The sequence below is a fragment of the Paramisgurnus dabryanus genome, chromosome 3 (assembly GCF_030506205.2).
Source record: "Paramisgurnus dabryanus chromosome 3, PD_genome_1.1, whole genome shotgun sequence".
In the NCBI taxonomy this organism is placed as follows: Eukaryota; Metazoa; Chordata; class Actinopteri; order Cypriniformes; family Cobitidae; genus Paramisgurnus; species Paramisgurnus dabryanus.
In genome coordinates, this window is record NC_133339.1 from 18,218,805 (window position 1) to 18,234,722 (window position 15,918).

At 37.0% G+C, this 15,918-nt stretch overlaps 2 protein-coding genes and 1 non-coding gene across 3 annotated transcripts; 2 read left to right on the forward strand and 1 right to left on the reverse strand.

The window, feature by feature from the left end:
* Positions 1-4,880: 4,880 nt before the first annotated feature.
* On the reverse strand, positions 4,881-7,020 carry stip1 (stress-induced phosphoprotein 1). Its single transcript, XM_065252915.2, has one exon. The coding sequence runs from the start codon at positions 6,957-6,959 to the stop codon at positions 5,331-5,333; it is 1,629 nt and encodes a 542-aa protein (XP_065108987.1). The 5' UTR covers positions 6,960-7,020; the 3' UTR covers positions 4,881-5,330.
* A 381-nt stretch (positions 7,021-7,401) lies between these two features.
* On the forward strand, positions 7,402-15,467 carry kri1 (KRI1 homolog). The gene is made up of 19 exons (XM_065252914.2): positions 7,402-7,613; positions 8,106-8,182; positions 8,266-8,371; positions 8,469-8,571; positions 8,669-8,726; positions 9,856-9,905; positions 10,034-10,127; positions 10,220-10,297; positions 10,439-10,545; positions 10,640-10,772; positions 10,864-10,959; positions 11,059-11,229; positions 11,718-11,796; positions 11,876-11,988; positions 12,309-12,480; positions 13,701-13,831; positions 14,280-14,344; positions 14,431-14,526; positions 14,719-15,467. Exons 1-19 carry the CDS (start codon positions 7,538-7,540, stop codon positions 15,203-15,205), a joined length of 2,292 nt encoding a protein of 763 aa, XP_065108986.1. The 5' UTR covers positions 7,402-7,537; the 3' UTR covers positions 15,206-15,467.
* LOC135769219 (Z30 small nucleolar RNA) lies at positions 13,923-14,021 on the forward strand. The gene has a single exon (XR_010542381.1). It is a non-coding gene; the product is annotated as a Z30 small nucleolar RNA (small nucleolar RNA).
* Positions 15,468-15,918: the final 451 nt, after the last annotated feature.

The window sequence follows — 15,918 nt, forward strand, 5'->3', positions numbered from 1 at the left end:
CAAAACCCAAAGTAAATCTCTTTTCTTGGACTACAACAAACACACGGATTGTAGGCAACAATTTACTTCATGGGATTGGTGATGTAGACAAGACCGACATTTTCATAATTCCTCCTGCTTCGGACTTACAGCCTGTAAGTTAACTCCTGTTCGCATTGCATTGTGACCGAATCTTTTAAACATGGTAAAGAGCATCACATTTCCAATCACAGGGACACAGAGCTTTTCAAATCCGTGCGTTTCAGGAAGAGAGTGAAATCTGGAGCTACAAAAATGTACCGTATGTGAAAAATAATGTGCTTTTGAACCATAAACCATGCGAACACATTGTATTATACCAAATACACAAAATAAAGTTTTTTAGCAATGAAATAGGTGCTCTTTAAAGATTTCAAGGTTATTTTTCACACAATTTTATTTACGTTATGTAGGATGATATTGTAGAACAGTAAATCACAAAAAATTACTATATGGATTTTCACAGACTGGATCAGAAATATACACATGTTTGTGATTTTTATTTATATATATATATATATTGAATTCCCATGCAGCTAAAATCTAGATCTAAGGATCTGTGTCAGTATGAGGTCTGCACAATTCACTTCCATATGAAGTACATGGGGCCCAGGCTAAAAATTCCTTCTGCAAAGCACCGACATCACAGAGGCAGCTGAAACTGTAAACCATAAGGCCAAACTGTACACATGACCAAGCGTTTAAATTAGACCCCCTTCCATTGGAATCTGGGTCGGTGTCCAGTAACCAGTAGAACGATAATAAAGAAAGGGGTTTCCAGGAAAGTGATTCCTTGGAAAATATCCACGCAGCACAGTAACAGTAACCACGACTCCCTTTTCAAAACACACTTGTCCCAAGAGATCACATCCACATCCTGGAAAAAGGGCCACGGATTTGTTGCGGCCAATGGGAAGGGGGTCTAGGGGGCCTCCCTGACCCATACATGCTTTCGACGGGGGGGACGGGAGAAATTGGCTCCGCCTCCAGCACATTTTGTTATCGCTCACTATTCTGGCAGTTCTTTGTGTTTGCGGGGCGACTGAGGAGATTTCTAAATATGTGCCGGTCTGGTTTTACAGGCAAAGTTCAAGGCTCTGGAAGTGTACATTATGGGTTGTTATATTAAATAAAAAGCACTTTTTGTCCATGTGCTCACTTTTTTTGCCAAATGTGATACCGTCTAAAGTCATTTAGTTTGTGATTTACTGTTTTTTACACACAATCATCCTACATAATGTGAAAATATAACTTTAATATTCACTGAGTAGGTCTCTGTTGAACCCAAACTTAACTTAAAGACGTTAGCCGTGGTTTCATAGACAGGGGCATATATAGGCATACTTATGAAAGTACATCTCTGTTAAAGTATAACTATAACCCTAATACCTAACCCAAGTCAAACCTTAACCACGAACTAGCTGTAAACTCAAAGGAAAGGGTTGTTTCAGTCCCAAACAAAGCCATAACCCATTTCTAACCCTGCCCATGTCCATCCCTGAAATCTGATTGGTTAAGATAAACACCATCCAACAAAGATGTTAATCCATATGTCTGAAAATGATCTACCTGTTAATGCGGATAACTCTGCTTCTTTCTGTGTTGATATACATGCAATATTTGAATAACAGTAATCTATGAACCAAGTATGTATTCATTTCCTAATCCAATGAATTATGCTCACTAACCATTACATCACTGAGATCTGCTTTTATAGTCATTTTATTATTTGTGCAACAGTATGAAGTGAAAAACAGCAGTCACACAGCACATTGTGTCCTGAACGGTTTCTAGAAAACTCCCACAAAAAAATCTCATGTTCTGACATCACAAATGATGAACCTTTGATCACAGATCCTGGACATTCAGGCTTATTTACTCTTTGATTTGTTGTTAACACTCTTTCAATCTTTTTATTTGCAGTTACATTTTATATTTTTGAACAATGTGTTTTTGTCTATTATAAAATATTTTAGGGACAAAGTCAAGAGTTCACCAAATGTCTAATGATCAAAGAACATTTTGGGAACGTATGTTCAGTGCCTGGACATCATCTAATACAATCAATGACTGAGAATGGACATCCAAAAGTTGACCAAGTTCAAATGCACTCGTAATTCCAGAAGTTCATGTTAACACAACTTAATTCAATGAATGAACTCTGTTGAAGGTAACAGAAGGGCCAGAAAAACGAAATGTTCGGTTTTGTCAACTAAAACATTTTGAAAAGTGTGTAAACTATTCAGGGAGACAAATAAGGGGATTTACACTTACAGTTAAAAGCCTCTTAATAACCATTCAGGTGTAAAGAGAAGAGATCAGTGTCTAATCAACACTAAACCATGGAGAAAAATATCAAAGCAGGGATTATTAGACAAAAACTGAACATTGAACTTTTCACACACTGTCTGTGTGTGCTTTGGGCCCCTGCCATGCCTATATGTCAAAAAGAGGAATTATTTACCTTTACTTTGTAATCACCGTCAGTACAACATGTGGGAGGAGTCACAGACAGGGCCCACTGGGAAGATTTGACCGACATGTCATATATCCATATACATTTATGACACATTTTTAGCAAGGTGAATTGGAAGAAAGTTAATTTCGTGTGTAGTGGGATATGTTATGGTGACATGTTTGAGAGCTACAGTTATGTTGTTTCAGATCTTTAGGTGTTTAATAAATGTGAAACAAATGCAGCTGTTACTTAGTGATTGGAATCAATTCATCCAAATGCTTCGAAAATTCGAGATTCAGTTTTTCAAAGCAGTTCGAAACACCACACACGCTGGCGACCCCTACTGGTCAAAATAGTGTAAAAGCAGATATGTCAGAACATTTTACACTTTTTTTGTACAAAATAACAGCAAGATTTTTATGAAAAATATGTTTAAAAAATATATTGAAATTAATTAAGACATAATTAAAAATGTGTTTAGTTTTTTTAGTTTTATTTAGGTGCAAACAAAGTATTAAAACTAACTACCCCTTTAATTATCCACATTTTTAAATCTGTCTATACACAAAAACTAGACAAAATGGTAGTGTTGTTAGTCAGAAGGATACATGTTTTATGAACTTGCATAATAAAACTGACCCGAGTTCACCTAAACATATTAGACACTGGTCATTTTTGATCAACTCCACCCAGGTGTGAATATCGAATTTTTTTTATTTTTTTTTTTTTTTGAATATCGGATTTTCGCAACGTTTTGAAACAGTTATGACGTAATGAAGCCTCGTTTGCTTAAATCACGTGACTTTTGGGCCATTATGAAACACGCTTTTTACTTGCAAAATGAATTATATTCATTTACTTTTTTAAACTTTTGATTCATCAATCTACCCTGGCTTGGAATATAAGCTCATTTAAATGAATGCCATATATCAAAACTTTTTAATACATTGTCAGAAATGTATAATTGTAGGATGCTTTTGTAATTTATACATAATTTATTGGCAAAAATATGTATGGTGCTGGTAATGACTGTGCTGGTAATGACTAGCCCTACTTGTTAAGATGATGACTAAGCAAGTGTAGCTAGCTTTCTACATGTAATGTACACCATTTTAACTATTTAAATGATACTGATAAAAAAATGTTGATAATGATAAAAAATGTTTAAAAATACAGAAATACAACACATATGGTAATGACGCATAATAAGTGTAAATGCCCAACACAAAGAATAAAGATTAGATTATCTTACTTTTCTGGAAATCAAGGCATCAGTCTTACAGCTTGAAATCCATGTGCTCCACTATGTCATTAGGTTACCATGGCTACCAAATAAACCTTTGATAAAAAACAGTGGGAAAGTCCCTTTATGCAGAGTGTGTTGGTAATGACAGCTAAACCATGGGACAGGTAGAAATTAAGCAAAAAAAGTACAAAATGCATATATATGCTAAATCTGTGCATGTAGTTTATTCGTTCAAGTAACAATTAATTCATATGCATATATTTTTTTATTAATTTGTGATAAATAATGTTTGAGATATGGCACAACATGTGAAAAGTCTGGTGAAGGACAACACCAAAACTCAGATATTGTACCACAAAACAGCAATAAAATGTGATAAAATTACAGAGGTGGACACTACTTAAGTATTTGTACTTTCTACATAAAAGTACATTTTAATGTATTTGTATTTTATAAGTGTTTTTCTTTGGAAAACATACATTCCAAAGCATATTATCATAATTTTTACTCCACTACATTTCATAATTTCAAGTTTTTGGTTTATATTTAATATTTAAGTACATTTAACATCTAGTATTTTTTTACTTTTACTTAAGTAAAAAGTACTTCTGTACTTTTACTCAAGAAAGTAAAAGTACACAATTTTTATGTAATGTGTATTCCTTTTATATTGCATATTAAAATTGATTTAATACCAAATATGATTCTATGCTTTAGAATGTAGTGAACATTTTATAGTAAAGTAAATTTTTCACTCTGATAAAGCACAAATGCTTGGAAAATTTACTCAAAGTACTCAAGTAGTGTCCGCCTCTGTAAAATTATTAGTAAGAGCAGCCATAAAAAAAATTCTCGTTTTTGTTTATACTAATTAATGGTGCTCAAATTTATTAGATTTGATTAGTATTTAATAGAATTACACCATGGGGACATAAATAGGCCTGAATTCTGGGAAATACCATGCATAGAAGATATATATATATATATATCTGTGTGTGTGTGATTGTTAATAATCTGCTGTCATCTAGTGGTCAAAACAACAATGTTACGGAGCCATGTGGGCGAACAATTGCAAAGCTTTTATGCAAACATCAAATTATTAAGTCATAATTTTTAAAATCGTCGATAAAACTGGAGAACAAAAAACCTGTAAACATGTTTTTAATTTTGTTTTTATTTTTATGGATCCAGAAATTTATTTAACAACTTCAATCACAATCAGTTTTTATGTTGCTAGCTATAAACTTAAGCTTTCAATTGAAGAGGATTATATAGTAGCAGAATGCATTTATATTTAGAGACAAATTTCTTGAAGCTAATCGTCACAGCACAACTTTCCCATTCCATCAAAACAGACCAAAAACCCAAATGGGTATCCTATATAAAATGATAAAAACTTCAGATTGGCAATTCTTTATTCAAAGCCTCTTAAATGTTGAAATAATATTAAGTGGAATTAAAGCTGCCAAATAATGATGTTTTTATATTTTATATAGTGATACCAGACACTGAGTATAAGTATGTTAAAGTTGATAAAGCAAGTTATCCATGAGAATGCCACCTCTGTAGTCTTCTGTTGTGCCTTTCTTCTGGTTTCGCTTTCTGTGATCATCGTATGGCTATTAGCCCAACATCAATCAGTTTCTGAATTTTCTGAGCGATGACTGGGTTCTTCAGATGATCGCTGAGGGCACGTGGGTCTTTCTGCATCTGCTCCAAGATCATGCGCATAGCGGGGTCACTCATGATCTGCTGCACCTCTGGGTCAGCCATAGCCCTCTGTTTCACATCCTCAGGACTGTCAATACGCATAGCCTGGCTCACCATACAACGCTGCAGACCCTCCGTGGCTTCCTTTGAGTTAGAATCAAGCTCGTGTGCTTTCTGATAGACTTCCATAGCTTTTGAGAAGTCCTTCATTGCCTCCAGCGCAGCACCCTTGCGTGTGTAACCTTTTATGAAGTTAGGGTCTAGTTTAATGCACTCTTCACAATCCTTGAGGGCCAGTTGGAATTCTAATAGTTTGGTGTAGCAGGCAGCTCGGTTGCTGAAGAGCTTGGCATCGTACGGATTTCTTTTGATGGCCTCCGAGTAATGCTTCATTGCCAACGGATAGTCACCCTTCTGAAAGGCATCATTGCCCATGTTTTTCTCTTCTAGTGCCAAATCTGGATTGATGTAGGCCTGTTTCTCCTGTTCTTTCAAAATCTTCTCTGCCTGTTGGCATTTCTTCAGAACGTCAGGTGTGCGATGCTCTGTAAGGCTCTTATTGAAGAACTGGACAGCCTCCTTATACTTCTCCTCCTTAAAGTACGAGTTACCGATCCTGGCATATGCCTTGGCGATTTGTCTGTAGTCTTCCCGATTCTCTCTGCCCACCTCAATGGCCTTCTCACAAAGTTGTCTGCACTGATCAAACTCCCCTTTCTCGAAAAACACAGCTGCTTTGTTTGATAGATAGGCCATGTTGGTTGGATCATGCTTTAGAGCCTCTTCATAATGTTTCAAAGCGGTTGTAAAATCCTTCTTCTTGTATGCCGCATTTCCCAGTTCCTTCTCCTTCAAGGCCATTTTCTTGTTTTCAGGGAGGTCTTCCTCTTTGGGAGGAGGCGGCGGAGCTGTCTCTCTAGGTTTTGGTGGAGGGGACGGAGTCGGTTCCTCTTCATCCATGCCAGACAAATCCAGACCCAACAGTACTGAAAGAGTGGTCATGACCCTGGGGTCTTGCAGTTTCGAGCCAAGCTCTGCAGGTTTGTTCCTGAGCTGCTCCAGCAGCTCCCTGTAGCTGGGGTCAGAAAGCAGTGCCCGGGTTCGAGGATCACCCTCCAGCTTCTCATACAAGTTAGGAATAGAAAAGGGGTTCATCACCTTTCTCTCTGCCAACCGTGCTTCCATATTCTGAAGTCCCTCCTTAAGCTGCTGATTAGATGGCTCCTGTCGTAACCCTTCCTGATATGTTGCTTTGGCATCTTCAAGTTGTCCAAGAAACTCCAAAGCAGCGGCTTTTCTTGAGTATCCCTTCCCCCAGTCCGGCTTGAGTTTTATGGTTTGGCAGGCATCTTTCAGGGCATTGTCATAGTCACCCTTCTTAGCATAAGCAGCAGAGCGGTTGCTAAAGAGCACATGATTTGAAGGGTCCAATGCCAGTGCCTTTGTGTAGCACTGAACCGCTTCATCAACATTTCCTAAGCTTAGCGCCTTGTTTCCTTGATCTTTTAGCTGCGAGACGTTCTCCATAGCGCGTGTATGAGGTTCCAGAAGCTACTAAAGGAAGTAACGTAAGTTGCGCCTTCTTCTTCTGTGGTGTTTATTGGCGGTTGGCAAAGCAACACGTAGGCGCGTTACCGCCACCAACTGGACTGGAGTATGAAACAGTATACATGCTTATGAGATACGTAAAATAAATAAATAAATAAAAACCGAAAATCTAAATACTTTGTTTCTTTTATCATTTCAATGACGTAGTCATATATTTTATATTCCAATAGAATTCCGGCTATAGAAAAGTATTTGTGATCAACATTCTTTAATGACTGAATAAACTGACATCTTTCTTTATTGTATTTCCTACTGTGTGAAGCAGAACATGTTCAACAGTTTCTTGTTGACTACAATCAATACATTTCCCAGTTGGGTGTTTAGTTGCGCCTTCTTCTTCGTCGTTTGAACCTCGAACTCTGTGACGTATTAGGTTCATAGGACACGTGCCCATGCTGCTCTGTAGCGTAGCGGAACATGAGCGGCGTGAGATTTTGATTTTTCCGAGGTGATAATCTGATCGCAGATCGTAAGATAGTTTATAAATGTAAACGATCATGGCGGATCTTAAGATCAACAAGAAGTTCGCAGAGAAATATGAGAAATATCGGCAGAAGGAGGAACTGCAGAGATGTAAGTGATCATACTCGTGCTACAACAAACACAAACTTAAACATTAATAATCATTTGCTTTTAAAAATCTCTACTGTGTGCTTATCAAAGTATACTTTTAATTACAGCGATAACTTTAACTGATGCTTCTGCATAGCATTACAGTTAATGTTAATGCTTTACTTTCCAAAGCGATTATGAACCATAATAAAAGCTGCTTACCATTAAAACTAGTGAGAAATGGCTTTATGTTGTGTGTTTTGTTGGATTATTCCAGTAGGATTTTGTTATTGGTTCTCATCTGTCAGATAGCATCCCACCTGTAGATACCACCAACACAGAAACCAGTATAGGTTTTGTTAAAACCAATACTATTCCAATTATAACCATTAAATCTATTAGATTTTCTGCCATTGTTGGATTTCAGCAAGGAAAGTATGTAAAAACCTCACAGAAAACTGTACAGGTCATTTCATATAGTCTTTAAATGTGATTATTTTTTAATGTTCCCAGTGAAGGACCGATATGGGGACCAGGATGAGCCGAATTCATCAGACTCCTCTGACTCTGACACAGATGAGAGTGAAGTGGTAAGATATATTTTTCACCTGCATTGATCTTTTTAATCACCAATGTCTCGTGTATAACAATTGTCTTGTAAACAAATGTCTAGGAGCTGGACCCAAAATTAGACAGGGATTTCTACAGAACCCTCTCGCTGCTAAAGAAGAAAGATCCCAAGATCTATCAAACAGATGCCAAGTTCTACTCTGAGGAGTGTATGTGATGTACCTTTTTTATATGGCTTATAAAATGTATGAGATATAACACTGTTGTTATTTAATCATACAAAATTATCTTAATAAAAAATAAAAGCCTCGGAATCAGGCGATGAAGAAAAGCCGTCCACTTCGAAGAAGTCCGAGAAGCCCATGTTCTTGAAGGACTATGAGCGGAAAGTCATCCTGGAGAGAGGAGGGTAAGATACTGCGGTCACCTTTACGTAGAAATGTCAATATTTGACTTCTATATTCGTACTCTGTGTATATAATATGATTTAATGTTGTTTATTTTAGAAAATATGATGATGAGGAGGAGGACAGTGATGAAGAAATTTCCAATAAGATGCAAGAGGTAATCTTAATGTTAAATCTTTAATGTGATGATCAGTTCAAGTCAGGGTGATATTAGGTGCATCCCATATCACAAAATGTATGCACTAATCTACTTCTTTTTGTAGTATAAGTAGTGTGCACATTAGAAATTTCCAAAAAAGAAAGGAAGTGCACTTTAATTACCCGGATGAAGCAATTAAACCCTTATTCACACGGCACTTTGGTCCCAGAAAATTTCCGTAAAATTGGCAAGAGGCTTCTGTGTGAACACAAACATGTCAGTCCTGTGATTGTTCTGGGATCACTCCCATAAAGAGAGTAACATTGCCGTAACATTCATAGAAAGCATTCTGTGTGAACAAGATGCAAAAATGTGTGAATGAACCAAAAACCAAATGATCCTGGACAAACCCCGGATGCATTTCCGTGTATTTTCCATAATCCCTTTGTGAAAACGAAAAGAAAGGTGAGGCTATGAGATAGGATTGCATAACGATTAATCGCGATTAATCTTTAGCAGAATAAAAGTTTTTGTTTACATCATATATGTGTGTGAACTGTTTATAATAACTTTGTATAGATAAATGCACACACATGCATGTATATTCACATGTTAACATTTCTTAAATATATACATTTGTATATTTATGTATAACTTATATTATATATAAATATAAATACTTAATATATAAATATACTTTTTTTTCTGTATGTGTGTATATTTATATAAACATAATTTTTATACAAAGTTCACACAAACATATGATGTAAACAAAAACTTTTATTCTGCTTTAGATTAATCGTGATTAATTGTTGTGCAACCCTACTGTGAGATGCCATAAAAGTAAAGTTCACCTGCGGAGACGATTATACTTCAGTATAAGCAAAACAAACTGACATAAGTTTTTTTACGAATTGATCTTTGACTTGATCTTTCCCTTGTCTGGGAATCCGCACATAATTCTGGTACGTAAAAAACATTAAGGATTTAGGACGATACCATGCAACAATTCATACACTGACTATATGGTTAAGTACATGGTGCATAGTTTTAAGTGCACAGTGTGTCGTATGTCTATTGATTAAAATACTTCCTGCTTTGTGGCACACAACATAAACTACACACAATAAATGTATTTGTGTTACAGAGGGCAGCATCTCCCACCTACATCCAGGAACAGAAGGATTTAAAGGAGAGGTGGGAATTTTAGTGATCTATTTCGGTTATATGTGTCTCTTCTTATATGCCATAACTTACAGTAGCTACATATTTATCACTGAGCTAAAGGATACCGTATGTTTTACTTGCTTTTTCTCTTCTGGCAGCTTCCGAAAGTTTCTTCATGACAGCGATGAGGAGGGCAGCAGCGATAAAGATGAAGAGCTGCTGACACGAAGAACCAAAACACAAGAGGAGAAGGTGCAGAGATTGATACGGCCCTAGATATAAAAGTGTGATGATAACAGGAATGGCATTTCTAAACTTTCATCTGTGTGCTTTTTCTACATAAGGACAGAGAAGAGGCCGACTATGTGGAATGGCTGAAGGGTCAAGCAGAGCTGGAGGGGGAGGAGGAAGTTAAGGACATGGTCAGTGTTTTGGTCTGGATATTGGACATAAGACAGCCATTAGGGATTGCTTTGCCATGGATCGTAAAATATTTCTAATTTGACCATAAAGTGCTATTTTCTGATTGGCTGTCGCCTTTCCTGATGTCATTATAAATTCAGAAATACCTGCGAGACTACTGGAACAACCCTGGGCTGGATGAGAAAGAGTCTTTCTTGCGAGACTACGTGCTTAACAAAGGCTACTTGGAGGAAGATGACGAAGAGAGGTGGCGTTTGTTTTCTTCCTCTCATGTTTATACTGAATTCAGTAAGTGATGAGATGAAGATGCATGAGCATATCAATCATCCATATATTTTTAGGATCCCCACCTATGATGAGGTGGTGCAGGATGATGTGGATGACTCTGAGGGGGAAGGAGAGTCTTTTCTGCAGAAACAGGAGGACTTTGAGAGGCACTACAACTTTCGCTTTGAGGAACCTGATGCTGGAAAGGTGAGATGGAAAGTAGGAATGGTTTTGATTTGTGAGGTTTATTTTCTGTGCATGTAAGCTAACGTTTGATCACCCAACCATTTCTGAACAGGTCAAGACGTATCCTCGCAATATTGCCACGTCTGTACGAAGCAAAGACGACAGGAGAAAGATAAAAAGAGAAGAGGTGAAAGAAAGGAAGAAAAAGGTAATTTAAGACTTATTTAAGAAATAATTGTATTGGGGAAAAAAATGGCAAGTCCAAAAAATCTGATTCATGTTACTTTGTAAACATGACATCTTGTAGGAGAAGGAACAGAAACAGCAGCAGTTGAAGGAACTGAAGAATCTGAAGCGTGCTGAGATCATGGGCAAACTGAAGAAACTTCAGGAGCTGACCGGAAATAAGCAGCTGACCTTCAATGAGATCGACCTGGAGGGAGACTTTGACCCTCAAACGCATGACCAGATCATGCAAGTGAGTCTTAAAGGAATATTCAATTTTCTTAAAAGAAAAATCCAGATAATTTACTCCCCACCATGTCATCCAAAATGTTGATGTCTTTCTTTGTTCAGTCGAGAAGAAATTATGTTTTTTGAGGAAAACATTGCAAGATTTTTTAACGGAGATCGTAAATCACAGGGTCATTTTGATTTTTGGCTGGAGTATCCCTTTAAAGTCTGGGTGTGGGATTTTTGAGAAACACTTTGGAAAAGTGAGTAGGGCCGGGTACCAAAACACACTTGTAGCCCAATCAGCTGTTAGGGGCATGACTACTAACCAACATCGTTGCCTGGGTTGCGTATGTGTGGGCGGGTCTATCAAAAAAGGCCCAGATTCTATTGGGGTAGAGGCGTGTTTGTTTAAGTGATTTCAAATGTCAACATTGGCTTTCAGAGATTGTGCACCCCGCCTTTAAATATGTAAACAGCCTGATATGTAACCACTTTAATTCTCATTTGCAGAAGTTCTTTAGTGATGAATACTATGAAGAGAATGAGGATGAGAAACCACAGTTTGACGATGATGATGATGACGATGAAGGTAAGTGAGGAAACAGCCTGTCTATTGGTCAGTCATGCTTCAATAAGGTTCATGTGATTTGTCTGCTTTCATAATGTAGGTAAGTGGAACTGGGACACGTGGACGGGTAAGGAGGAGGAAGAGGGTGGCGAAGAGGAAGATTACAATGCGGAGGCATACTATGAGCCCAATTGTGAAGATCCAAATTTTATAGTAAGATTATAGTAAAATTTTTTTTTACCTATAACACTGCATTGCAAGCACAGGGACATTACCTAATACTCTCCTACTGCAACTCTGTGGTTTGATAAAATGGCGAATAGCAATGGGGGCATCCGTGTTATGACTGGTCAGGTCACCTGTCAATCAAACTCCTAGCCAAGGGTCAATTGCAACAAAACCTTACTGAAATTTCATCATGTTTAATGTGGCAACATGATGATATCTTGATGGCCAAAAACTTAATATGCATGCATAAATTCTTCCACACAATGGAAGAATAATTTATACGGTTAACTGCTCTAAACTAACAGATGGATGCCGACTATGACCCCAGTGAACAGCCAGTGTCAAAGAAGAAGAGGAAGAAGGAGAGAGAAGAGAAGAAAAAGAAGAGCAAAGATGATGCTCCCCTCATGGGAAAGAAAAGGAAAAAGTCTCATTTTGCAGAGATCATGAACAAAAACAAGCCGGTTTTTGATCCAAGTAGGTGTAGAGTGTTTTATTTATTTGTCTAAAGCAGTGTTTCTCAAACTTTTTCAGCCCAAGGACCACTTTATCTTCCAATTTTGTTCTGAGGACCACCTAACAGAATCCCACTCTAACACGCCCCCAAAAAACAACAAAATAGGAAGGATAAGCTAAATTTAAGTTTAATATGCAACTGTTTCAAGTCAAAACAAATTTTTTAAACACAAATGCAATGCTTTGTTCAGAAATTATTATATGAATTTTATTTCATTTGAACAAGTAAATGTGAAATGAGTTACAGCTTAATATGAACAACAAACTGCACATATGAAAAAAAACTGCAATTAAACATACTGTAACAGCCTAGGTCCCATTTAATGTCATTCAAAAGAGCCCTTAGTTTAAACTGAGGTGGTGGGTATGTGAAGTCTATGGTTGTACTTTATGGTAACAATGAAATGCTGAAAAAATGTTCCCCTTAATGTCCAAAATCACTGAAATTACAGGGATTTTACACATGAAACAAAAACTAGTACATTACAAAACTAACAGATATGTGGATTTTAGCTGCTTTCAGTTGACGCTTGATCTTTTCTTTTGACTCCTCTTTGGTTTAGCCACCGATCCATTTTTACGTTATTAAAACAGAATGGCAAGAACTGATATCACAGTTTTACAAGTGCATTAAAAATCTACTTAAAAAAGGTACGATTGTATAAACACTTGCCTAGTTTAGGTCATCTTTTGGCGGACCACTGGGGGCGTTTGGCGGACCACACTGAGAATTACTGGTCTAAAGTGATAAAGAAATACTTATTTCAAACTCATAAGAATAGACACGCCCATACGGTCGCCAACGGTCACTTTCGCTCGTGTTGCCGGAAGTCGCCGGTTTCCATTGAAATGAATGAGATCGCGTCGCTCTGCTACTGCTGGCTGTCTGAATGGGGCGTAAGACACATTTGAACAGTCTCAACTGAAATCTTAAGATATGCCAGTGCCATTGATTTGTCTCAAGATACACACCAGTAACGTCTTTTTCTAAGACATATTTATAAAAGATGCTTAAACATCTTATTTTAATTAAGTCCTAGTCCTCCTGGCTTGTCTGTGAAACTAGGCCTATGTTAGGCAGTAAAAATATGATATCTTACACAATCAAAAAGCTTATGGTTCCTTTTTTAAATCTGATTACCTGTTTAATCTAACTATACTTTATATCATTGTGTTTCTAGTGGAGAAGACGTTTGAGCAGTACTTGGATGAGTATTATAAACTGGATTATGAAGACATCATTGATGACTTGCCATGCAGGTTTCGCTACAGAGAGGTTGTGCCCAATGACTTCGGCCTGAGCACCGATGAGGTCAGAAACTAAACGCATCATTTATTCACAGACAGATATGAATTGCTCAATGCTATGAGTTATGTTGATATAGATGAAGGATGCATCAACTCTGTGCTGATGAGCTGTGATTGTGTCTGACCTGGTATTGCTGTTTCTCCGGGAACATCTCTGACCAGGGTCTGAGGACAGTAATCTTCTCTCTGAGCAGATTTGCATTGCTATAACCCCCACTCCCAATACCTCATTACATTATAATATGATATAAGAGTCTATATTAGTAATAAATATCATATTTTTGGACTAGCAGCATCCATCTGTGTCTATTGTAATTTCAGCACCTAGCAAACCTAGCATTTTTTTTAGGAATGTAAACACGTTGCATTCATGTTTCTAAGAGTATGTTATTAATACCCTAAAAATCCTTTGGGCCATGTTTGCTGGTTCTCACCCCAATTTCTTTCCATAGATTTTGAATGCAGAAGAAAGAGAGCTAAACAGCTGGTGCTCACTGAAAAAGACATGCATGTATAGGTAATAAGTTATTTTTGTGTCTTTTTGTGATTTATATAAAATTAATTGTTTGAATGATTAGGATTGTGTTTTTCCCATGTTGCCAGGTCGGAAAAGGATGAACTCTGTGATGTCAAGAACTTTCAGATCAAAGCACAGAATGTCAGAAGGAAAGAGGAAGTGTTTAAGTCATTATATAATGTGTAAGTGTAACTTTTTCACATTATATTAATGAAAAACAAGCATCGCCTGCCCTAGTGTGATAAACACATGTTTGCATCTCTTTAATGCAGATCATTGTTTAAAAGATTTGATCTGTTGTATGGTTATGATTTCTGCACCCAACTATCACATAGTATTTGTGTTCAGTGTATTTATCCTTTTTTTCGACACAGGAATGAAGATGAGGAGATGCCGGGGGCCAAAGGGAAGATGGGTAAGAAGAGAAGGGATCGTGTAAAGAGGTCAGATGAGAAGAAAAATCCGACAGAGCAGAAATCTGAAACCGGTCCAGCAGATGTTGTTGACCAAACAGGCCAGGACCATAAAGACGTCACCGCCATGGGTGATGAAGAGGAAGAGCAGTTCCTAGTACCTAAGAACAAGAAAGTGAAAGTGGAAGAGAGTCCAGCAACACCCAATGAAATGGCGCCAAATGAAAAGACTGAAAAACCTAAATTGGTCAAAAAGACACAAAGGCGCCCACATGGACGCCTGCTGACAAGGTCCTCGATGGTAAAGATGGGTGGCCGAGAGTTCAGTAGGCAGAGACTTAAAGCCTATGGGTTGAATCCAAAGAGGCTTCACTTCAGAGAGCTGTACAGACAGAAGCGTAAAGAACGAGAAAAAAAGGCAAATCGAGAGAAAAAGAGCAAACAGTGATGCTGAAATGAATCTCTCATCCTTGAAATATGAATTGGCTTTGTCATTTTGAAAATGTCTTCATGAGGGACCAGTAACAATGGATGAATTGTTTAAGACTTGTCACTTGACATAATTTTTTAAAGTTTATATTCAGATTCAGAATTTAATGTTTTATCTATTACTCAAAGTGAAAAGTTATTAAAATGAGACAATTCTTCATATTCCCAGTGTTTATCTTTTGTGTGCACTGTTTTTATGTAGTGTCATATTTAAAATACATAAATAATTTATTGAAGTTGGGGAAATCTGTTAAATTGATCCAAATTTTGACAATTAATTTTTAAACATTGCTGTTTAAATACAGTTAAAAATACTGAAAATCTTTAAATACGAAGCTACAGTATGTACTTTATGAAAACGGGTAAAATCTTTGTCCAAACCATCTTTTTTGATACACAAAGGACACAACATAAAGCAATCTATGAATGTTGTTGATTGACAGAGACGTTTTATTTGAATATAATACTGGTCATACAACAAAATATTTAGCATATGTGGAGGTTTGTTTTAATTATACTTAATACATTTTAAATGAATAGTTTGCTTAAAACATTTTACTAAAGAAAGAACTCAACCCTCATGGAAAACCATGGAAAAACAAGCCAACTGTGGGCGGGGTCTCTCTACACAAATCTGACAAGCACCAGTGGGGTATCTCGCATTATTGCCTG

Coding starts and splice junctions, on each gene's coding strand:
- kri1 (XM_065252914.2), top strand. CDS start 7,538: ATGGCGGATCTTAAGATCAACAAGAAGTTCGCAGAGAAATATGAGAAA. Junction 8,572..8,668: donor GTCATCCTGGAGAGAGGAGG/GTAAGATACTGC, acceptor TGTTTATTTTAG/AAAATATGATGATGAGGAGG. Junction 10,546..10,639: donor GAGGAAGATGACGAAGAGAG/GTGGCGTTTGTT, acceptor ATATATTTTTAG/GATCCCCACCTATGATGAGG.
- stip1 (XM_065252915.2), bottom strand. CDS start 6,959: ATGGAGAACGTCTCGCAGCTAAAAGATCAAGGAAACAAGGCGCTAAGC.